Below are 26,446 nucleotides of genomic sequence, written 5' to 3'. Positions count from 1 at the left end.
GTGTGTCCTCACACATGCATATGTGGAAGGCAGAGGAAAATCATGGGTGCCTTGGGATTAAAGTGTGCACCACTAGTTTTGACTTATGTGGGTTCTGGAGACCGGCTCTGTCCTCATCCGTGTATGTCAAGCACTTTACCAGTTGAGCTTTATTCTCAGCCCAAGTTCAGAAACTGCCTAGCTAATGGTATATAAAATTGACCTAGTCATGAAAGTCCTTCAGTATTTTCAAGGCCACATTCTAAAGTACAAAGCAATTTCCTTCATGTTTATGGCTGCAATTTTACAAGAGAACAGATACAAAGATGGAGGAAGCTTAGAATGTGTTGTTGACATAATCTGGCCATGTCAAGAATCCCAGAGCCTCAGACCCATGGAAGAATGACGAAGAATCCTCACTTCACCTCAGGATGAGGCTCACAGGAAAAGGGCAAACTTTCCCTTGTGGTCTATGTGTGGATATTGATACTGTGTGCAGAAAATGCCCACCAGTGTTCCCCTACAGAGACTGCTTTAACAAGCTAAACCTGTCTGCTTGATACAGCTGTGTATCATAAACTCTACCACCTTATATCTGCATGTAATTACCCCACCTCCTTTTTCAACTGCATGCAATACCCTGGTTCTCTGTTTACCTCTATATAAGAAACATCCTGAGTTTCCAGAATGCTGAGATCACTCCAGCCAAGAGCCCAGATCACCTGATTCCAGATTCGTTCCACGTGTCCATCTGTCTGTCTCCCCTTTCTTCATTCCCTCAACACCCTAGTCAGGTCCAAGTCCCTAAACATGAGGGACACTGCAGATAGGTAATAGCATTTATTGGACTTTGACTCATCACAGTGTGATAAACAGGGTGATATATCATTTCACACCCGTTAGGAAAACAAAAACACACCAGTAGAGGAATTAAAACTCCTCTACCCTGCCAATGTGGAAAAAAGACATGTTCAGCTGTGGAGATAGTGTGCTAGTTTCTATAAACAGAATTATCATGTGACTGAGTAGTGCCTCAAGTATTCAAACAAAAGTCTACATATAAACTGCTATAACAGTACCCAAAAGTCCATCACAGATGAATGCCTAAGTAAACATAGGATGCAGCCACACAAGAAAGAATGAAGGAAATACATGCTCTATGGATGGAAATAGGTTAAGTGAAGAAATAAGATACTTAGGATCACACATTATGAGGTTCCCAAATAGGTAAATCCATGGAGACAAAAAGCAATTGACTGCTGCTAAGGGCTGCTGATAGACTAATGGGGAATTCATGCTTAATGAGGACATGATTTTCTTCAGGAGCAAAGAAAACGTTTTGGAAGCTGATAAAGGTGTTAGATGCATAGCATGAGGAATATATAATCGACACTACATTGCTTGCCCCTTAAAAGTTATTTGTTTGTTTCCATTCATTCATTCATTCATTTTTATTTATGTATGAGTGCTCTGTTTGCATGTATGCCTGCATGCCAGAAGAGGGCATCATATCCCATTAAAGATGGTAGTGCACTGCCATGTGATTGCTGGGAATTGAACTCAGGACCTCAAGAAGAGCAGCCAGTGTTCCCAACTGCTGAGCCATCTCTCCAGCCCCCAACTGTTTGCTTAAAAAAAAAAAAATCCTTCATAAATTTTATCTTTTTTTTTTTAAATTAAAAAAACCCTCAGGGATTTGGTGAATTGGTAACTTTAAATTTTTATTTCATTAGTAGTAACAGAAAGAAGGTTCTCACTGGTGAGTTAATAATCAAATGAATTACTTCAAAACAGCACAGGAGAACAATGTAAACTTAAGTATGGATTCTGGAATCTAATTAAATAAGACATTTAAGTGGTATTTCACTTTACTTACACATACACCCACACTCACGCATGTGTATTTACACACAGTAAAGAATATGTGCTAAATATGTCTGGAAACAATGAGAACTGCCCTTTCATATCTACCTGTCTAAGGATTAATCAATACTTTTATATGTATTTGTCACATATCTGACCAGGGGTTTTGCTAATTAGTTTATTTTTAATTACAAAAGTATTTATCAAGGATTATCAATGTATTAGAAATCTTGAGAACTATACTGCAGTATGTAACAAAATGATTATTACCCAAACTAACTAATCAGCAAGAGCTGTGCCTTCAGTTTCTCTGCATTTTTTCTGTTTCCAGCATTTTCTTTATGTGCATTGCTATTGGTGAAAACCAAAGCAATAAAAAGTAAAAACAAATTTTCTTTGTCAAGAGAACTGAGAAAGAGGTCATTTAGCATCCTAGTTTAACCCTTTGTCAAACCACATTGCCCTCCCTATCACTGACCTGAAGTTATGCAGCCTTCCCCTGACACTTCCAGCCACAGGGGCTGGTGATAGAGAGACAACTCGCTCCTGAGCTAGCTGGACTCTCATGGATTCACTGGCAACTTGATTCAGCCTATATGTACAGTTGCTCTAATTTTCTGCTATCATTTTCAACCCTATAATCTGGAGAAAGATTACATCCTTTATATGATATACTAAGGAGATGCGGAACCTTCTGTGATCAAGATAGACATTTCCTTTATTGGAAGAAGAACATTTTTCCCTCTGTATTTAGATTATTCTAAATTGAATGTGGAGGAATGCATGAAATAAATATGTAAGATTTGAGTAATGGCCTGTATGGCTTAGTTTACAAGTGTCAACATTATGTGATCACCATCTATGCTGAGGGTGTCTTGAGTCACATTTAAAAGCATATTTAGATGTCCAGAGATTGGTAACTCTTTAAAGCTGATCTGGAACTCTGATGAATTTGGGATCCTTATCACTCCATGTTAAGCAGAACAGTAACAAGTTGGAGGATAGAGTATTCAGAGAAACACTTGAATTATAGAGCCTGGAAAAAGGAATTTGTAGCAGTGTTGGCAGTAGTTCTAAGATGTACCCTCCACATTCAATAAAAGAAATGCCTTTTGATCTCAGAAGGATCCCCATCTCCCTCATGTATTTCCTAGCCTGCCTAATCCTTACCACTCAGTCAGTCAAGATACCCATCACTTCCTTCTCTTGATTTATTGATACGGAATTATAACCTTTTTGTGTTTAGTTTGGGGAGGAAGATGCCATTAGAGGAGGTGAGTTAAAAAGAAAAGGAAGACTGCCTGGAAGTCTTGATGAGGAGGAAGTGAACACCAAACTGACAGGCAGATAATGGGAATCTTTAGATTTCTCAGGAACCAGCAATGAACAAGTGAACTCAGCTTCCTTTTAGTGTTTACTCAGCAGCAATGTTTACAGACATGCAGGTGTGGATGAGTAAGAATGGCTCCCACAGGCTCATATATTTCAATGTTTAGTCATCAAGGAGAGGCACTACTTGAGAAGGACAAGGAGGTGTGGTCTTGTTGGCGTACATGTGTCATTTTGAGGTTTCAGAAGCTCAACCCAGACCCAGTGTCTCTCTCTTCCTGCTACCTGAAGATCAGAATGTAAAGCTCTCAGATTGTTCACCAGCACCAGGTCTGCCTGCAAACAGCCACACTCCCCACCATGATGATAATGGACTAAATCTCTAAGGCTGTAAGTCCCAATTAAGTGCTTTGTTTTATGAGATTTCCATGGTCATATTGTCTCTACAAAGCAAGAGAACTATGACAACAGGCAAAATTAATTCCTAAAGTTTAAAAACCTGTTTTATATGCTTAGGAAATACTAATAGTCTACCTTTTTAAAATTCAAATCTAAGGTTACACTATTGCTTAGTCTTATTGGTAATACTCTAAGCCACTGAAATCTCTATGCATTTTAGTCACATGACCAAATTTAGTACACTGGTAAAAAATGGTCAAACTACAACTGTTTGCAAACTTTTATCTGTCACTCCTCTGTTCAAACACACAAAGACTTGTATAATAAATTACAGGCATTTCTTACTTCCACAAGTACTTAGTATGATCAGTGTCACCTACGGATTCTCACTAACAAAGTGTCATTTCACATCCATTTATCGAGTATTTTAGTTACTTTTCTACTGCTGTGAAAACAGAACCACAGTGACTTATAGAGGTTTAAAAAAAGTTTATTTTTGACTTAATTAGAGTCCATGAGAGTAGATGGGGGTTGGCAGGCAGTTGGAGCAGCAGTGGAGGCCTCACATCTCAGAAAACAAACAGGAAGCAGACAGCACACTGGGAATGAAATCTCAAAGGCCACTCCCAGTGAACTACTTCTCCAGCACCTCTTAATCCTCTCCCAAACAGCTACCAACTAGAGCCCAAATATTCCAATGCTGGAGACTTACGGTGGACATGTCATTCAAATGACCACACCCAGAAACAGATAAAAATGAAGTATCTGGAATTACCTTGAGTGGTAAAGTTGAAGAGTGCAGGTGTGTCTCGCCCATTTGGTAGTTTGACATTTGGGTCCCGTAATTCATCAAAAAACGAATGTGCACAAGCTTCCAGTGGTGTTAATCGGGCAGTTGGTGTATATTCCAGTAGACGGCTACACAGTGCAATTGCCTCTGGTGGAGTTCGGGGCCGGAAGACCTGAAAGGACAAAGAAGTAGAAAGAACAATTAAGTTCTGTTATAAGAACCATCAAAAAAATCCTTTGAGTACTGAGTTAATTCCCACTATATAAAAACATGGCTATAAAATCTAGAATTAAGAGTTAACTGCACGTGATGAACCATTTGCTAATAAAAAACTATCCAAGAAAAGCTCAGGGAATACCCAACCTCTTAAGCAGGACCATAAACTACTGTAGACATAGAAAAGCTGAGATCTGAGGCAAGCACAACTATAAGAATATATTTTTTAACTTAAAGTGTTTACTGCTGTGGCCTCTGGTACTCTTTTTGACGGAACAACTGGTTTTTTGACAATGGGTGGCACTCTTCAAATCTTATTTTTTAAATAAGTATTTATTAAATAATTCAGTCAGTAGTTTTAAGAAAAGTATTTTTTTTTAAAAACCAACAGCTGTTGTTTTAATTGTAAAAATACTAATGGTTTGGTATTATCTTCTTAACTCACAGAGCCTTATTCAAAGTTTCTGGAATACCTAGAGCTTCTCAAACATCTGGCACTGGTCTCTTCAACAGTTGGACAGATCATTCTCACTTGAATTTCTTTCAATGAACAATAATCTAGAGTTTTAAATGTTTTCAGAAAGAGCCAATAATTTACAGAAAGGTCAACTGAAGACTATAATGAAGCAATACTAATTAAATTGATTTGCTTAAAAGAATAGACAGCTTTATACTCACTGTGTCTTAAAATGAATCACTATATATAATGATGAACATAGACTTTATTCTAAATGACAGCTAGTTAAAGGTAAAGAACAGAGGGGAAAACATAAGCATGAACAGATGGAACAGAGAACCTTTGAAATGAAAAGAAAAATAAAACAGATTCCTTGGTAGAAAGCATATATGAGCAAAGCAAAGGCAGGGTTGGTGAGGACGGACAAAATGGGCATACAGGGCCCTGGGCGGTGAAGGCTCCCTAAGGAGAGTGGCTCACATCACTTGGGCTGAAGACAGGAGAACTTGTCGTCACCACAGGGCTCATTAATAGTCAAGGACTCGAGCACTTTCTAAATATTAGTGGTAACTGCAGGGGTTGTTTTCTTTCCCCTTTAAAAAAATACAGTTTGTTATAGAAATACATTATTTTCCACAGAAATTGACAAAGTACCTTGAACAGGATCTTAAGAATTTATTTTGAGGTTTGGTTAATTTAGAACTCTAAGGCTTAATCAATTTTGAGGGCTTGGTCAATTGGCCATTTTAGAGAGCCCTTTGCAAATTCAAAACTGCCTTGTCTTTATGTTTTTGAGTACTGCAATTTGCCTTAGCCAAGGGAATCTCAAAGCTGCCGTACAACTTAAATGTTTCATTTCTCCACCATTTTTAGTCACCACCCTCTCTCCCTTATTTCCAAGTGCCAATCAAATCCAGAATGCAAAAAAGAAAAACAGTAAAAATTGTCATAAAAATATTGAAATTAGCTAGGTGGTTCTTTGTGAGTTCAGGGCTAGTCTGGTCTACATAGTGAGTTATAGGATAATCTGAGCTACATAGTAAGATCCTGATTCCAAATAACAAGAAAAATACTAAAATTACTGGTAGTTTGTATCTACTTGACAATATATGGATTTACTTGCTAGCTAATGCAAAATGTCTTGCCACCAATTATGATATTAGGTGAATAGAATTAGACAGCACTTGAATGCAAAAATAACTCTTGCTAAAATTTAAGAGCAAGAGACACAAATATTAAGTTCTTTGAAATCTAAAAGTTCATGCTTAACTGGGCATAATGACCTGGGAGGCAAAGGCAGAGAATTATCTGTCAGTTTGAGACCAGCCTGGATTATACAGTGAATCTGAGGCCAGGAGGGCACATTGTGAAGCTTTGTCTCAAAATACAAACAAGCAACTGAGTTGTGGTGGCATACATCTTTGACCCCAGCACTTGGAGGGCAGGGGCGGGCACATCTCTGTGAGTTTGAGGGCAGCATGGTCTACACAGAGAGTTCCAGGACAGCCAAGGCTACACAGAAAAACAAGCCAACAAACAAAACATGTTTTGAAAAAACAAAACAACCACAAATAAGCAAAAAGAAAACAAGCATACTAAATTGTGCTATATTAATGAAAAGTTTTCTGCTGAAAGTCTTAATAAATTAGAGTTCTGGTCTTATTTTGGACTATTTAAAAGAATCAATTTCCTGTATCATTTTTGGTATTCTGCTGGCTACAAGTGACCATCTATCATCTGGGTACTAAAGCACATATTTTGTGAAGAAATCCTAACTTGAGGAAACAGAGGGTTAAAAAATAACCTATGCCGAAAGTCTTTATTAGAAAAGTAACCTGCCTTTTAAAAAAGTATTCATTTACTTTGACTTTTCATGAGATTCCTCATGAGAAAAGCTTTAGTTCAGTACCTTATGGATAAAGATTAAGTGGGAAATTACGTGAATCAAAACCTAGCATCTCTCAGAATTCAGACTTCTGACCATAATAAGGGGTATGATTGCATGCAACTTCCAAAATGAATAGTCTCAACTAGACACTAGTTCTTCTAAAGCAAAGGGAACCAACAGCTACTGAAATACAGTTCCACATCATTCCTTACTGAAATAACAGAGAATCTTTGGTTGCATCTAAGAATAACTGAAATTCTCTTAATTCATAAACTTCAATCCAGATGTCAATAGATACTGACATGCTAAATATACTACATGAACCTATACCAAAAAGCACAAACACAGAAACCATCTTCCCAGTGTTTTCATCAGCACATTTCAAAAAGGAGCAGCTGCTCAGCCTTTCCAAGAAACATTTTCCCTAGTGTTATAAAACTGGCCTAAAGTTAAAAAAAAAAAAAAGTACATACCCGCACTCCTGGGGTGGAATGTCCTGTTCCTGACGAGTCCTAAAGGTGACAATGCAGTGGAATAATCCAAACAGGGGAAGTCAATGCAAAAGAGAATAGTCCAGCAAGGAAAATAGATCCAGTGTTATGAGATCCATGGTGTAGGGACATAGAAAATGTGTATACAGTTATAAACTTTAAGCATTCGTCTCCACAGTAGTAAGTCCAAATTTTAAAAATTATTTCACCACAAGTGTATGCAAAAAATTGTTTTGATTTGTGCAATGGTGAGGCACAGTAAAGAAACATTTCTGTTTTAGTTTATCATGTTCCAATGCCAGTGTGTTTATCAAAAAAATATAAAAGCAAAATAAGTTAAAATCAAAATGAAATCTAGAAGTAAAGTAAAGAGGTCTTCTATGACCTGGATTTATCATCCATAGACATGGCTGGGAGGGGGCATATTGGCCTGCTTTTAAAAATGGATGTTCCCAATATGCTAGAATTTCACAATTATTTTTTTCAGTTACACAGTATAAACATTTTTTGCTAAATTATTGGTCATGAGAGAGAAGTATTAAGTTTATTTAATTTATATTACTATAAATTTGAAGCCAGATACTTTTAATTTGTGTGAGCTAAGAAAGAATCAGGCCACCGCGGATTATTCTCCTTTTTTGGATTGACTTCCTTGCTAGAAGATATTTTTTTAAATGATAGTCTTATTATATTAGGACTCTTCAGGAAACTGACATATCACCTCAGGAGTGCAGGTATAAACTTACTTTTTTCTACTACGGGCTTTGCCCCCTCATACCCTTGCACCCATGACTTAGGAAAAAATATAGAGAACATTCTTTCCTTTTTACAAAAACTCACTGAAAAAAAAATCCTTTATCTTTGAGTAATACAAATTCAATACAACTTCACCTGCAAATATGCCCAATTCACCCACCAAAAGCTAAACAAAAATTTATACAATAAACAAAACAACTAAGGGACAGTCACAGTTACAGGTGACATGCAGAATAATGTACACCAACACCTAGGCAAAACGGAGCCACGTATGCAGGGAGGGAGCAGGGTCTATTGTGTCTAGGTATTGAGAACACAAAATTGGCAGAACTCACCAGTAGCTGTGAACTCCCTTGACTAAGCTAAGAGAATGTAACATTCTTTTAGGATAGTTTCCAGTGGGGGAATTAAACATTTTGCAAAAAATAAATAATCCGCGGATTACTTTTAGTCTGCAGACTAAAATTTAGTGCATGGGATTAAAACCCAGTCCATGAGAATAAAAATATAACACAACCAGGTGGACAAAAATAGAAAATCATATCAAAAAAATTAACAGCATAAAGTAAGATTCAATTGGGCAAACTAACAATTAGTATGCAGACTAAATATGGCCAGCCAAGTATGCAGCAAGGCCACAGACACCCCTTTAAAAGCTAAAATAAAAAAAAGTAATAAAAGAACCAAAATGAAACAAAGCAAAAAAGAAAAGAGAGAAAAATGAAACAAAATGAAAAAAGAAAATAATCAAATGAACCAAAACACTGACATGAACTTTTTTGAGTGCTTCAAATACTACCTCACCTCTGCAGCAACACATTTTCTTAAATTCAGACAAAGACACTTATCACAATTTCTAGTCCATAGAAAAACACTAGCATAAAAATTAATTTTCCCCCAAAAGTCTCTGTGATATTGAACAAATGCAAACAAATCCTTAAATGAAGAATTATTCAATGTAAATTTGCATTTGGGTAACTCAGATAACAGAGACAATTTCCTAAGAATTTGGCTATAAAAATTCAACCTGGAGTTAAGTACTATCACTGACCCTGAGGCCCTTCAGAATGGCTCTTTATGAACAACCACATACACATCAAGACCTGCAGTTAAAGCTGCTTCTCTGTCAGCTCCCACCAACGCTGCTGTATTATGCACCCAACCAAAGCAATATAGAATGCCCGCTCTTACAGTTATAGATAGTGGAAAATAATTTACAGAAACAAAAAATAAGTCTGTGGCTGTTCCAAACAGCTGTCCACTAGTAGCTTCCATTATAAGCTTATGAAACTGACACAATTTTTTGGTCATAGGCAGAATATAATCTTCCAGTTCTAGGTTCTAAAAACTGGTAAACTATGAATACTAAAGAGCAATTTCAATACTGGGTCAAGTAATCTAAAGCCTCTTGCAATTAAAAAACTAGATGTAAGATTGAAGTGAGACGGTATCATAGGTCTGTTGAATAGTTATGTAAATTAACAACAAAAGAAACCAACTAAGTAAGTGGTTTTCTAAGTATGTAACCTAATAATTAACACACTATTTAAAATACTCTTTATTAGTATTTTGCAAGCTGTCATACACTGATGTAGTGACATACTGAAATATAGGGTAGCCTAACCCACTATAAACAATGCATTTGTTTCCCCTCAGAAGCTACTTTAAACCAACTTTCAGAGAGTCCACGAGGCAAGTAATAAAGGTATGTCTGAAGTCTCTTCCTAACACGGTGGGCCAAACAGAATGTAGCTAAGCCTAACAGAGGAACACAATTTAACTTTTAAGGATTAGAAAAGCAGAAAAAGAATGCTGAAAACAAGAAACACAAAAAATTCTTTTCTTAGTCATGATAAAACTAGCTCTAGCATTTAATAAATTTCAACTGTACTAATTAAAAGGCTGAATTTTCCAGAATTGCATGACATGGAAGGAAACCTTTATAGACAGCAGCATTTGCTGGTACAATGTATTCCTCTACTAACATCCTCATTGAGCACACATTAGTGCACACCTACACATAAGCATCATTACCAAATGACTACTTACTCAGTTAAACTTTTTATGGTTTTGCAAAACAGCAATTGGAATCAAGCTAGCCTTCCTAAGAGTACACAAGTATCTCCTTTTCATCCACATCTCCCATCGTAAGATGTCTGCCCAGCCTTTTTTTCTATACCTCAGCAAATCATGTCATTCTGTCTCTCTTTCTCTCTTATATTTTAAAAATCCATTTGTGTGTGTGTGTGTGTGTGTGTGTGTGTGTGTGTGCGCGTGCGCGCACGCGCGCGCTTGCTTGCATGTCAGGGGACAACACACTTGACTCAGTTCTTTCCTTCCACCCTGTGGGTTCCAGAGATTGAATCAGGCTGTCCGGCTTGGTGTCTAGAGCCTTCATCAGCTGAGCCATCCCATGGGTCCCACTTAAGCAAATCTTAAATCTGCTTCAATAGCCCTTGTCCTGCATCATCTCTAGGGAGACTTCTTTCATTGCCTTCACTAAAGGTCTGTCTTGTGACAACCACTGGACATAAACAGCTTTGACATTTACAACACAAAATTTATATTACTTAGTACTCGCTGTAACTATGCTTTCAAAGGCAAGGACTGCATATTTCCATCCTTTATGGGACCCAGCATAGCACTGGTGATAAAGAATACATAGTACCTAAAAAACAATGATAAATATATATTTTTAAGACAGGGTTTCCTTGTGTAACAGTCCTAGCTGTCCTAGAACTAGCTCTTATAGGCCTCAAACTCACAAGGATTCACCTGCCTCTGCCTCCCAAGTGCTGGGATTAAAGGCGTGCGCCACCACCACCCGGCCAAATTAAAATATATATTTTTGCCTTCTCCAATCCATCCCCCAACCTCACCCTTTGTCCCCTTAAACAATTAAGCGCACACACACACACACACACACACACACACACACACACACACACACCCTCTTGTCTATGGATTCATCCCTCTAGGAGGTGGAGAGTGTACGTGTGTGCATGTGTTTCTCAGATGAGATGGCAGGTGCACTCACAAGGTAAGTAATAACTAGTTAGTACAACATTCAGGGTAAAGAACATTGAATACATAACATCTGATTCACCACAAGCAATGGAGTACATCTGAACCAACAGACATCCCCAGTATGTTTTATGTTTTCTGGAATACACGCAGATGTAGTGATTATTACAAAAAGAGCAGACAGAATGGGCTTCCAAGAAAAGCTTGTTCTTTGCTCTGTGGGCTTCTCTGAAGGTATTTTCAGTGATGTGCTAAATAAGGAGTTGAAATGGATAAATTTGTCAGGTTCTGAAAAAACATATTAAAGGGTCATGGGAAAAATGTAGTTATCAAGAATCTTAAAAAGGAAACACAATAAAGATTTTGTTTTGTTTTGTTTTAAGCAAAGAACATGACTTACTCACTGTAAAACAATTCCTCTGACAACTAAAAGGTCTCAAAGTCAACTTTCTGTTTCCATCTGGTAGCTAGATGGAAGCAATAGTATTCACTTGTACTGAAGCATGGTCTAACAAATCTAGCACCAGATAACTGCTTGAGTGGATACTATTTTCTGGGGTACTTACCTCACCAAAAACCCATATAACCGATGTACACACTGAACTGCTGAGTATTAAACTACCATGTCAAAAAGTTGGCAATAAACACTTTTTAGAAGTCTTTTCTTTACATTTATTTTATTTATTTACTTATTTGCTGTGCTTGCCTGCCCAAAGCTGGTTCTCTACTTCCACTATGTGGGATCCTGGGATGGCAAGTGCCTTTACCTGCTAAGCCATCTTGTTGGCTCTCATTCTGAAGTCATTTATACCCGTTATCATTATGAAACAAAAAATCAGAAATTGCTGGTAACCTATACAATGACTCAGTGGGTAATAAAGTAGTTACATGATGATGAATAATCAAACTACACAGATGAGAAAATTTCATGAGAGAAGAGAGACCTGAGCTGAATTAGTATTTGCTTGACAGAGAAGAAAAGGAAGAACACTGCATGTGGAACATGGAGAGGGAAAGATACTAACAAGATGGAGAAAAAAAAAATGTAGCTTCTCCTGGATCAATTAGGAAAGTTTAATTACATGATAAACATATACAGCTAACTTATTAAGTAGTTTAATATAAGGATAAACGATGGGACCCTTGGGATTCTGTTCTACTTCTTTCCACAAACCAGTAGACTACAAATGACTTCCACCACTTTATAAAATTACACAGATACCTGTGTTACTTATCTGACCTCAGAATTATTTGTTACTAGTACAACAGAGAATATTTGTCAGAATAATTTAAACAAAAGGTATCAGCTATTCAATACTGGAAATGGGAGACACCCATGACGACTACAGAATGAGAACGATCTGACTAGGGATCCCTGGTGTAAGAGGTCCTTCTGTTTATGTGTTGCTTTCATTGGTTAATCAATAAAGAAACTGCTTGGCCTGATAGGACAGAACTTAGGCAGGCAGAGAAGACAGAACTAAATTCTGGGAGGAAGAAAGCAGAGTCAGAGAGCTGCCAATGGAACTGCCAGGTCAGACATGCTAAATCTTTCCCGGTAAGCCACAACCTCATGGTGACATACAGATGAATAGAAATGGGTTAAATCAAGATGTGAGAGTTAGCCAATAAGAGGCTAGAGATAATGGGCCAGGCAGTGATTTAATTAGTACAATTTCTGTGTGGTTATTTTGGGTGTAAGCTAGCGGCCGGGACAAACAACAGATCCCCTTAATTACACACTGAACTTTAAATTCACTGCCTAATGGTATGTATTTAAAAGATGGAGAAAGTAGATGTGGGAAACTAGTAACTAGATTCCTCAGGAAATCTCAAAGGCTGGAAAGGGCAGCTAGGAAAAGACTGAGACAGTATGACCTAGATGGTCAGCACCCAAAGTGGGGCTGTTCTGAGCATAATGGAGAAGCAGCTAATATCTATGCTGGAAATAATAATAAATCAGGCCATGTGATAACCCTTGTCATAATATGCATTTCACAGCCACCTTTCCTAAAGGCTATGAGGACTAAGAGAAGTAAGAATTTGGGTGTAATGAGGAAGACGGATGGCACTTTCTGACAGTGAAGGATTGAAATCAGTAAGGAGGTAGGAGGTTGTTTTATAGGTCTATACTATCACAATGACCTAAAACAAAACATAATGAGGAAGGAGTAAAAGACAAGGCAGAAGTGTATTGGAAGTAGAATGTTCTCCATTTATTCACAACTAAAATAAGATAATCCTTTATAACTATTATAGCTGTATTTTGAAAAGAACCTGAAGACAAGGCAGATAGATAATCACTATTTTACAAAACAAATAAAAAGAAACAATAGTATTTAAACCCCACTTCATACTTAATGACTCACTGTTTAGCCATGCCTCCATGTACTAAAGGCCAACATTTAAATTTATCTCTTTTTCCAATGAAATCTCTATTCAATTCTCAATCTACTGAAGTATCACTTCCGCTAGCTTTCAGTCCGGGAGCTTCTTTGAAATATACAGCACACACCAAAACATATGCCTTCATTTCCTTTCCCACTTAAGCCATTAAATGCTTTAACAACAGATTAGGCTGCACTATATACTTTATAATTTTTAAGATATATTGAATTTTATGTGCATGAGGGTTTTCCCTCCATGTACATTATGTGTACAGCATGTGTGCCTGTTGCCTGCAGAGGTCAGAGGGTATCAGATGTCCTGGGAGTTCTGGGAATGGAACCCCAGTCCTCTGCAAGAGCAACAAATGTCTTAAGTGCTGAACTAATGCTCTAGTCCCATGCTAGATATTCTGTAATGGCCAAGGGCAACTTGAATGGATTCTTAAATCTGCAAAAACTCTGTAACACAGCATCTGTCTATCTCTCCTGCACACCTGCATCCTTTGTTTGTGAAAAAGACAGTTTTCCCCTTAATCTTTATTTCTCTCTTAATTTCAAAAATACAAATTACTCATCATGCAGAATAGTACATTTGTAAAAATAATTTGTTTTTAGAAAGAGACTGTTAAATAGGATTCCATGGTGGATTTCAGTGTATTTTTAAGACGATGTGAAGGAGTATGTGGTAATTACTGAGTATTACACTGCAGCCAAGATGCCAGGGCTCATATACTCTCATGGCTAGAGAAAAGAGGACTCAAATGAGTTCTAATGGAAGACAGAAGAAAACAAAGGCCTGTCTGTCTTTCCAGACCTGGAGGACAAGTGTTTTTAGAGAACACTATATATACTTTTAAACAACACTACTGGCAACCTAGTGCAGATAGCATTTCTCAGCTGCTGTCAATCAGCATAATAGGAGGAAGATACAATGACACTACCTCTTGGAATCTTGAATTCCACATTTTATTTTTGAAAAATCTTTAAAAAGGAAAATTCAATGCAAGCATATTCTGATCATTTACCCAACTGGAATTTCTGTTTGCAAGTTTGTGTGTATTAATGAGACACTAATGCAAATTTATTTGTTACAGAATATATCTGCATAAAGGGAAAGCTAAATTGTCAAAGGATACTATATAAATGCAGGGTTCATTGCAGTTTTAATATAAAAGGTAAGAAAATGGAACAATTATTCTATACATGTCATAGAAATCAACATCTAAGTAAAAGGGTTCTGCATTTCATTCAAGTTTAGAAAGTATTTGGGGTTTTAGAGAAACATCAAGAATCCAGAAGTCAGAGCAATGTTTAATTTACTGCAGCTTTACTGCTGGCCAGAACTCATAATTAACCGTTCTTCATATTTTATTCTGGCTAATAATTCCTGTGCAGAGATAAAATTGGGGGCGGGGATAAGGGATATGACCACGTGTCAACATTGATGGGTGCTGTGGGAGCTCTTTCAGCCAAAAGCCTAGGGCGTAGTATCTTAAAGGCTATTGGCTGAAGGAGCTGAAGGAGTTCCCACAGCAGATGGCAGTACTGAGTGTTACCGGGGATTCTGTGACTGCGATTGTAGCACTGTTTGGTTTCAACTCCACTGTGTGTGTCAACATGGAGGACAAGTGGTGAACACCTCCTTCTTGCTTCACAAAAATAATGATTACTTAAAAGTATAGAAGTACAGGCAGGCAGAACATAAACTCTCCCAGAATTATATTCTTCCTATACCAATCTATATTTTGGATTATGTCCCTGTCTCCTTAACTTAGTTGGAATTACAGTATACTATACATAGTGGTATATTATTTGTGTTTTAATAAACAAAGAATGCCTAAAGATTAGTGCAAAGCAGACACACTAGTCAGCCATACAGGCCAGGCAGTGGTGGTGCATGCCTTTAATTCCAGCACTAGAGGGGAATATAAAATGAGAGGAGGCAAGTCTTGGTCTGTCTCAGTCTGAGGATTTATGGAGGCAGAGTTGCCCATTTTCAGTCTGAGGTGGAGGTAGGAGCCAGTGGCTGGCTGCTTTGCTTTTCTGATCTTCAGGTTGAATCCCAGTATCTATGTCTGGGTTTTTATTATTTATGCTACATCTGGTGCCCAACATTTGGAGGACAAATTCACAAAAAGCCTGTTTTGTCTGTGGCTTTACAACCACCAGCATAGGCCGAAGCTACATGCATCCAGAGACACTGCCCTACCAGCTAGGTTTTTCTTTTTTCTCTCCTGGAAGGTTCTCCCTGAACCTTCTCAAGCTACTGTCAAACTAGGTAGCTACCTTCAAATCCAGTCAGGCTTTACTGTTCTACCCAACAGCAATAACCATCAACACTGTCAGCAGATTTGGTAGGAAAATTGGAAATTTTTTTGTTTTGGTTTTTTGAGACAAGGTTTCTCTGTTGCTTTGGTGCCTGTCCTGGAACTAACTCTTGTAGACCAGGCTGACCTCGAACTCAAAGAAATCCACCTGTCTCTGCCTCCCAAGTGCTAGAGATTAAAGGTGTGAGCCACCACCGCCTGACTGACAGTTGGGAATTCTTAAAGGGAGGAGTTGGTTAAAAGAGTTTTTTTTTTCTCCAGCATTAAAAACTATTACAATGGAGGGACTTGTATATCTGTATGATAATATGCTAGACAGCTTGAAAAATGGAACAATTAAATGAGAAGACATCTAATTTAGATGGGGTTTATGTAATGTCAATTGTAAATATTATAAGCATTATCATTTTTGTTTTATCACTAAAAACAATGATTAACCTGAGTGCTATGATACAGGACTTAGAAAAAAACCTAATAAAACAGATCACAGAAATATTCAAATCCAGACAGAAGAATTTAATGGGGAGCCAATTTCAGCACTGCATTATAAAAATAGAGAGGAACAGCTTAAGGTTTTCAGACAACCAATCTTAATATATTGAGGAACCTTACAGGAATTGTCAAATGGAAGAGGTTCTGTTACAGCTAACAGGATTCCTGTGCCAATGTTTGATTTAAGGAGATTCAAGGAAGCAATAGTCTCATATGGTGTGCATACACCTGATGTGGGATTTCCCTCTGTGTGCTGTGATTACCATTAATGAAGAAAGAAACTGCTTTGGACCTATAGCAGGGCAGAACTTACATAGGTGGGGAAAACTAAAGAGAATGCTGGGAGAAAGGAAGCAGAGTCAGAGAGAAGCTATGTCACCCTGCCAGAGACAGACATCAGAACTTTATCACCACAGTCACGTGGTGATACACAGATTAATGGAGATGGGTCAAATTAATATGTAAGAGTTAGCCAATAAGAGCTAATGGGACAAGCAGTGATTCAATTAATTAATTTAATTATCACACAGTTTCTGTGTGATTGTTTTGGGGATAAGCGGCTGGGAACAAAAACAAGCGGCCTCCTTACATTCACCTTTTGTGAAGCAAATGTTAAACTTGTGGTCAGTTTGTAATAGAATTATCCCCAAAGACGGGATAGAATTGATTAACAGTGTTTTAGAGTCTAATCCACTATTATAATGGAGGACCTGGTTCAGAGAAGAGGCTAAGATTATTGAACAATGGAGTAAAGCTAGAGGTAGAGAAATCTCCTAAGATCACATTCTTGGAGAAGGAGATTATGCTACTATAGAAAGGCAAGCTGTATATGATGATCACACCCTGGATTTATGCCACGCAGCAGCTCTGAATGCTTGGGACAGAATTGAAGAAATAGGAAAGAAAACTGAGTCATTTACTAAAGTTATAGAGGGGCAAAAGAAAGCCTTTACAGATTTCTTACAAAGACTGACTTCAGCAGCAAATACAATGATACCAGATTCAGAAGCAAGACAAATAATAATTGAAGCTCTGACTCTTGAAAATGCTAATTCTCAATGCAAAAGGATAATAAGGCTGTTAAAGGCAAGGTCAGCACCTTTGGTGAAATGGATCCGAGATAAAACTAATATTGAATTTCATGACCATGATATATTTGGATAGGAGAGTTGGTTTCCAGAGGTTTGAAGAAAAATCAAAATGTCAAGTGTTACAATTATGGCAAACAAGGTCTCCTTAAAAGGGACTGTAAACAGGGTGTTCCTAGAAATGTTTTTTTCTAAGCATAATTTATTAAGAATACTCCAGCATATGTCTCTAAAAACATAAACCATTTTTGTTTATTATAATATAAAGCATATTACAGGTAGATCACACAATCCTACAGGTCAGGCAGTTATAGAAAGATCAAATCGAACTCTAAATGATATGTTAAATAAACATAAAGGGATGATAAATACCCCAGAAATAGATTGCATAATTCGTTATCAACTCTGAATTTTCAAAATGCTAATGAGAAAGGAACAAGAACTGCAAATAAACATTGGATAGTAGAAAAAAACTACAGAATTAAATCAGCAGATATACTTTAAAGATGTACTGACCTCATAATGAAAACCAGGTCATGTGTTACGTTGGGGAAAGGGTTTTGCTTTTGTTTCTAAAGAAGAAATCTATGGATACCATCAAAACTGATAAAGATTCAATTTGAACAAGAGACACATCTTAATTCAAATGAATGATAGTTCATCAAACAGCATGGCTGTTTAATCTAAACTAAACTACACAACTAACCAATACTTTTTATTTGATCAGATATAACTTGCCAAAAGAGAATCTCCTCAAAATTAGGGTTGGGGAAGGGTTTTGTTTCTGTCTTTTCAGGAGAATAAAGGTATCCAGCTAAGGAATCTGAAGACTACTGGACAAATGAGACATCTGAAGAAAAAGGACAAATAATCAACCAGAAAAAAATGTCTCAAGAAAACAAGTAAATGGTCTATTGGTATATCACATTTCCAACAATGAACCATAAGCACGCCTAACAGAAAAATTTGAAGTCTCCATAAGGAGGATGGGGCCCACAATAATGATTCCTCCAGAACTATGATAACACCACTAAGCTGAAAATCACCACATAAAGATTGGCTTTGGACTACAAACTGCTCAGAACAATTTCAAGGTGTCTAGCTAAGATGATCCAGCCTAACAGACTACTCTAGCCAGGACTGAGACAAGCCTTGCACCTTCCCATTACACAGAGACTAAACAACAAATGATACAGTACCTCTCCCAGGATTTGACAATTAACCCCAATTTTTCTTTTCAGGATTTTTTTTTTTTTTTTTTTTTACGACAATGAGTCATGTCTGCTCCTGGCAGCACCAATCTATTTCAGCGAAGATAATGAGCTTCAAAGAAACTCCACATGAAGTTTACTTTATTTGTGGCAAAAGTAAGCCACTAGGCAAGAAAATGCCCTTGCCCTGACTGCTGGCAGTGTGCTGTCCTAATTGGACACAAAAGAGAATGACTGCCAAACACCAGCCCTTCAGAGTATCCTGCTTCACAGAAAACTGTCGGGCATACCAGGCCTGTAAGCTAAAGATAGATGCCCCAACATTGTAGAGAAACTTTGGTTGACAGTCCAGGCAGCCAGCTGTTTCTGTCATTTCTCACATTTTTTGGAAGTCGCTTGTTTGCACTTCCTGCTTACTCAGTTAATAATTATTTCCTTCTTGGGTCTCTGAGGGAGACTAGATAGTCATAGGTTTCCTTGTTTATCAGATACAGAAAACAAGTTATGATAGAAAGTAAATTAGGTACAAGACTTTGGACTCACTAAGAAAGGATAGATAATGGAGTATTTTCTCTGAATTTGTCAAGTGCAAATGGACTAGACTTTGTTGATATATTTATTGCCTATAGATATATTGTATATAGTTATTGTACTTATTGTATAGTTTTCCTTTTATTAGTTATAGCCTTTTTTATTTTAGACAAAAACTGGAAAAAATAACGGCGTTACTATTTGTGTTTTAATAAATAAAGCTTGCCTGAAGATTAGTACAAAGCAGCCACACCAGCCAGCCATACAAGCCAGGCAGTGGTTGCATACACCTTTAATCCCAGCAGTCACACTAGTTAGAAACAGAGGCTGGGCAGCAGTGGTGTATGCCTTTAATTCTGGCTCTAGAGAGGAATATAAGATGGGAGGAGACAGGTCTCACTCTCAGTCTCAATCTAAGGATTGATCACCCTTTTGGTCTGAGATAGAAATAAGAGCCAGTGGCTGGCTGCTTTGCTTTTCTGATCTTTAGGCTGAACCCCAGTATCTGTCTCTGGGTTTTCATTATTTGTGCTACAAGTATAAATGCCTCACAATAGACACTGACCTGTAATAACTCCAGTGGGTCTGTTACTTGACCTCTAAGCACAACAGGTCACCTAGGATCCTCTGGGTTTAGAGCCATGGAAAAGATCCTAAATATTATTTCACTTGGCTCCAAAATAAGCCTTAAACACAAAGATCAAAGACTACTTTATCAAAGACTAGTGTTCGCCATAAAGTTTAAAAAAGAAGGGGTTGGCCTCTTAGGAGAATGAAAGCCTCAATGTGTATTTCTGGCACCAAAATATTACCGTTATCTTTGTTTAAAGTAGAAAAAGGTAGTTGAATGTTAAGTGTTTGTCTGAAGAGAGGCTATGAGACTATTAGAGGAAATACATGTAATCATCATATCATTAAAAACAATAACAGAACAGAAGGAGGAAGAGAGGGCCAAGTATATTGATCTAGTCTTAAATTACTTCATCTCTTACTCTTAAATGTTTTATAATAAGATCTACAAACGTATCGATGTATAAAACCAATTTATGAGGACAATTTAAAAAAGTTGACTGTTTCTCTCCCCCCTTCTCTCTCTCCTACCCACCCACCACATGACTGATCTAAGGACTCAGTATTAGACACACAAGGGCTAGTGTTAGCATTAGCACTGTCACAGCTGCCTGCAGTCTGCATCTATGGATTTCTGTCTTTGGCTAGAGTTTCTGAATCTATAAAATGAGGCAGCCAAAAATGAACACCATCTATAAATTCTGACACATTCTATTTTTTCTTTGCACACTTAATTTCATCATACAACCTGAAGTGGAAAAACTCCTGATTAGGTTTTCCCAAAGGCTAGTGACATCTTATAAACATAAATTACTTTCCAAGTACATATCCAACAAGATTATACCTGCTTTAAAATTACTTCTCCTAAAGTATCAACAGGACAGTAAACAAGGAAAACATGCAACATCTATAAGAAGGTCTATATTTTGATAGTTTAAAAAATAAAGAAAAATTTAAAGACCCTTTTTCTGTGATAATATTGAATTACACATCTCTATTTAAATCAAGAAATTAAGTTTAAAACTTTAAGTTTTTAAAAATCCCATCCCATTATTTTAATGTTATGGGTACTCTGTCCTCTGTTCTTACTTGCAAAAGAAAGCCCAGGCTAGACATTGTCTACAGGCCATCAGTAGGAATAAAGTATACTGTCAGACACTGAACTATAGCCACTGAGCTACCTTCACAGAGGATTGCTGTGTATTTGAAATCAACACAAGGTATGTACTCTCAAAATAGTTTAGCTTAAGTACAATGAAAACCCCAAAATTCAGTTAACTATTAGTTGACGTACTTTCTTAAAAACTCATTTTGACTCACCTTTGTCCAAGGATGTGCCTTGATTTGAGGGAATTTGAATTCTGTATAATTTGGGTTCATTTCTCTAATTTGCTCCCTTGTTGGTGTTCCCAGGACCTAAAGCAAGAAAAACAAATACTGTCAACTTTTCCTATGTGTGTGTATGTATGTATGTGTATGTATGTACATGTGTGTATGTATATATACACACACATACACATGCATGCATGCATGCATACATACATATGTGCATGCACTGGTTTTACTGAAATAAAAAATTCCAAACAAATAAAATATAAAACTCAATAGATTTTGTGAGGACTTTTAAATTTGTATCAGTCTGTAAACCATGCTATACCGCCACAGACTACGGTTCTTCCAGGGACCGGCTTACCAGTTAAGAACACAACTATCTGTAACTCTATCCCAGGAGGTCCTATAACACCACCTGGCCTGTAAAAATGGCCAAGATCAAAAACACTGATGACAAGTTATGCTGGAGAGGTTGTGGGGAAAAGGGAACACTTTTGCATTGCTGGTGGGAATGCAAGCTGGTACAGCTCCTTTGAATGTCAGTGAGGCGATTTCTCAGAAAATTAGGAAACAACCTTCCTCAAGACCCAGTAATACCACTTTTGGGTATATATCCAAAGGATGCTCAATCGTGCCACAAGGACATGTGCTCAACTATGTTCATAGCAGCTTTGTTTGTCATATCCAGAACCTGGAAACAACCTAAATGCCCCTCAATCGAAGAATGGATTAAAAAAAATGTGGTACATTTACACAGTGGATTACTACACAGCAAAAAAAATAATAATAATGACAGCTTGAATTTTGCAGGAAAATGGATGGAGCTACAAAACATTATTTTTAGTGAGGTAACCCAGACACAGAAAGACAATTATCACATGTACTCACTCATAGGTGGTTTTTAAACATAAAGTAAAGAAAACCAGCCTACAAACCACAATCCCAGAGAACTTAGACAACAATGCGGACACTAAAAGAGACTTACATAGATCTAATCTACATGGGAAGTAGAAAGTAGAAAAAGACAAGATCTCCTGAGTAAATTGGGAGCATGGGGACCTTGCGGGGGAGGATCAAAGGGGGAAGGGAAGAGGCAAGGAGGGGAGCAGAGAAAAACATAGAGCTCAATAAATGTCAATAAAAAATGTATTTAAAAAAAACACCACCTGGCCTCTGAGGTTACCGAACACTCTCATGCTGCAGATACACATGCATGCAAAACAGTCATGCATATAAAGTAAATAAAAAATGACAAAATATACAAGTAACCCTGGCTTCCTTCCCCATTGTATTCCAACACTGTCTTAGTAGCTATAAGAAGGAAATGCAACACTTAAGTTGGCCAAACCTAACAATGTTGTAGCCTAAAATCTGTTGGCAAATTTCAAACAGGTCCTTCCTCAAAAGCGAGACTCTAGGCTTGATTCATACATACATAATAACCAAATTTAAAGAAAAGCTAAAAATTCAAGGTAAAAACCAAGCAGATTCTACACTGAGAAAGAATGGATTTGTGAAACAAGTTTGCTGAAGAAAAAAAATCACACTACTTACAATTTAATGGCAGTCTCACAGGAGAGCAATATAATGTTAAATATTTAATTTGTGCTAACAATCAACGAATGATCGGGATAGATCTATAAACATTCTGAACAAAGTAAAGACATTCTTTAAGACAGTCTCACTATGTGGCCCTTGCTGTCCTGGAACTCATGGATAACTATCACCTACGTGCTGGGATTAAAAGCATACCCAAGCATGCCTAAGCCACACTCTTTAGTTTTTAATAGGCTTTAATTCTCTAGACACCATTAAAACTTTCGTAACTTCATTGACTTTTAAAATACTTTTCTTCAAAAGACACTCTTAAGAAAATAAGACAACAAAGACTGAGATAAGATGGTAAAATACATTCTTCAACATATCTAGACTTTATCAGGAACTCTACTGATTCATAAAATCCTGGGGATATCTTCACTCATATGCTTATTGCTTTACAATAGACAAGATCAATCTATGTGCACACTGATGGGTGATGGATACAGGAAAATGTGTCATGCATACACAATGGAGTATTATTTTGCCATAAAACAGATGAAACTTTTCTGTCTTTAGCCATAACATGAACAGAACTAGAGGACATTATAATAAATTAAGTTGGCCACAGAAAAACAATTATCACATGTTCTACTTATTTGGAAGGTAAAAACCAGCCACTCCATTTATACATTTGTAGGACCGTCTCTACATTAACAGTGGAGTAGAATCTACTCAATAGTAGTGATACAACATCCTTTAGTTATTGCTGTTAATCAGAGCTTAACAGCAGTTTTTATCTTTAAAAAATGCACTTGTGACTTTTAAGAAGCTTTAATAACTGACTTGTAGATTGTCATTAAAAATCCTATCATATTTTAAAAATCAATTAAGCAATTAAATTTCCCAGAACACTTTATTTAAATCCATCCAACCTTGAATTTATTAAGGCTATTAGATGTGGGAAAAGACATCCAAACTCACTCCCCTTGCTAAACACTGAAACAGAGTCATTTTTCTACTCTTTAGATTAGCTTTTAAATCTTAAAACCAAAGCACTTCCTAGGCAATTATTTTTTTTGTTGATAAAGCTGGAAAATTGAAATAGTAGAGCCTCCCCCCCCCCTTCCTTAATCCTTATCTCTAGTCTGGGTGTGGTGGCGCTCACCTTTAACTGCAGCACTAGGGAGGCAGCGGCAGGTGGACCTCAGCCTGGTCTGCACAGTGAGTTCTAGGCCAGATGGCCCCACACAGAGAGAAACTTGCTTTCTAAAAAAAACCCCAAACTTCAGTTAACTAGATAAGTGACCTGATCTGCAGGCCAGTGTAGGTTTGTTTTTTCCTAGAAAGAGCCAGAGTAAGCAGTATAGGTTTGTGAGCCATACTTCCTGTTCATTCTTCAGCTCTGAGGCTGCAGCACAAAAGCAATCATAACAGCACGTGTGTAAGACTGGATTCAAGTCTGGGTCCTAGTTGGCCAACCACTTATCTGTTTCAAACATTTTTTGGCATGAAAAATGAAGGCCTAGAAGGAGTATCTTTTCAGAGGTAAGAACTAGCTAGAGATAGAACTTGATGCTTTCCAGAGGAAGATGGGCTATAAAAGTTAGCAGGGAAGTAACAGTTTGGTTTCTAATTGTAGTGGTTATATACAGGAGGTGAGCTGGCACAGACATTTAGAAAAGAGAAATTGGGGCTGAGGAGGTAACTCAGTTGGTGAAGAACCTTCTGCGAGGCAAGCAAGAAGAGCTGAATGTGACTTCTAAGAATGCAGGTGAAAAAGCCAGGCCCGGTAGCATGCTGTTCTGGGAGGTCGAGGGGGCAGAACCCCGGGAGCACACTGGCCAGTTAGCCTGTCATAGAAGGCAAGTTTCAAGTCAGGGAGAGACCTTGCCTCAAGCAACAACAAAAAAATGGAGTGGGGGTCCTGTGTCTGACAAGTGGCACACAGAATCGTACTCTGGCCACTGTAAGACACAGGTGCGTAGGTGCATGCACACGACAAAAAAGAAACTGAGAAAGAAGACTGGTAAGCTGCCTTCTAAAAGTTTATTTTTATGCTTACAGACAAATACTACTCCCAGTCTTAATCAGAGAAGTTTTTCTTTATAATAAACAACAGTAAATATAAAGACTCATGGATACTTAACATGCTGAGGATAGTGACCACCACCAACCAGGATATTTATACCAATACCACTCCCTCTAAGACTCCTGGAGAAAGAATGAGAGCAAGAACAGGGGAAAGGGCTGTGAACACTGCCATCTGGGTGTGATATAGCCACCGCAGTAGTCATCTCAGGAACTGGACTGCTGTATAAGCCTGGGCCTGGCAACAGTCACCGTGGAGCTGAGGCAGGGGGAGGGAGAAGGCTGCCCCTCCTTGCTGGCTACTGCTAAGATTCAGGGGTGGGGGAGTCACGCTCTGCAGTTGTGCTCTCCCTGAAGAGCCTAGCAGGCTCCAGCAGATAGGTCCAAACCCACAGTCACCCAATGGGTCACAAAGCAAAGCAAAACAATGTGAGAGACTCGTAAGGAGGAGGGGAAACTGATGTGGATGACGGGGTGATAGAATAAGAGTGATTTTAATTCATTATATACTTGTATGAAATTGTCAAAAGAACAAATTTAATAAAAGTTTTCAAATAAAACAATTTTAAAGGCTTTGAAAAAAAGAAAAGGTCTGAGACAGAAGTAGATCCCATGAAGAACAGTACCATGGAAGTCAAGGGGGGTAGATGGGAGATAAGACGTGTCTGTCCCTAACTCTTTAAAGTGGTTTCTCTAGAAATAAGGCAAACAATAAGGGTGAGTTTGTAAAAGTGTCAGTTTCTGGATCAGTGATGCAGCAGTGGTCTATCTGCTGCGCAGCACAAGGGCTGGGTTTGACCACCACCAGCACAGAAACCAAAATTAAAAGTCAAAATCTCTTGAACTTCATTGTATCTCGAAAACAAATGAATTTTTTGAGTTGTGTCAACATTTATTTATAATAGTAATAAAATGACAAAGATAGTAAATTGTAAAATAAAACGGTTAAGTCTCAAATCCTAGGACCAATGCCTGAGGTACCTATTTAACATATTAAAGCAGACCTGGCCTCCTGGTCCACACAGCATCCCTCAGTCCCTGTCTGTTACAGGATATGGCTGGCCTGCCCCACCTATACCCAGAACTCTCCAGCCCAGGGGCCAGACTGCTCTTCCCTGTATCTTCCTTTCATCCACAATAAACTTTCTCCTCCACCACACCTAGGAGCAAATCTCTGTGAGTTTGAGGCCAGCCTGGTCTACACTGCAAATTCCAGGACAGCCAAGGCTAGATATATATGCAAAGCCACAAAAACAAAACAAGACAAAAGAATCCCCCAACAATAAAAAATAAAAAGCTTTCAGAAGAAATTTCTATAAGCAAAATGACAGCATATACTATTAGGGTTACAGCAGGTAGAAGAGCTATTAAAATGATACTGAAAAAGATGAGGAGATATAGTTGAAACCAGGTTGTATGTGAGGTTGTACATTACTATTATTATTTAAAACAGACTGACATTTTAAAGAGCTATAGTTTTAATCCTAGAATTCCCTCTCAACAACACAACAAGGAAATAAGGCTTAAAAAGCCATGATGGTTGATGCTTACTGCCACCTCGACAGGATTTACTATCACCAAGGAAGACATCCCTAGATGACTCTGAGCTGCAACAAGCAGGGTCCTGGCAGGCTAAATACCACCATTCATTGCTCTCTGCTTCTTGCCTGAGTGAAATGCGAAGAGCTG

At 37.8% G+C, this 26,446-nt stretch overlaps 1 protein-coding gene across 1 annotated transcript in view; it reads right to left on the bottom strand.

The window, feature by feature from the left end:
- The window catches only part of Gsk3b (glycogen synthase kinase 3 beta), a 145,260-nt gene that overhangs the window by 22,048 nt on the left and 96,766 nt on the right, over positions 1–26,446 (bottom strand). The window contains 3 exon segments of the mRNA XM_042055808.1: positions 4,346–4,532; positions 7,395–7,433; positions 21,119–21,214. Of these exon segments, the coding sequence (XP_041911742.1) occupies positions 4,346–4,532; positions 7,395–7,433; positions 21,119–21,214 (322 nt within the window).

The sequence above is a fragment of the Arvicola amphibius genome, chromosome 10, assembly GCF_903992535.2.
Source record: "Arvicola amphibius chromosome 10, mArvAmp1.2, whole genome shotgun sequence".
NCBI classification, from domain to species: Eukaryota; Metazoa; Chordata; class Mammalia; order Rodentia; family Cricetidae; genus Arvicola; species Arvicola amphibius.
This window is presented reverse-complemented; position numbering and strand designations above follow the sequence as displayed.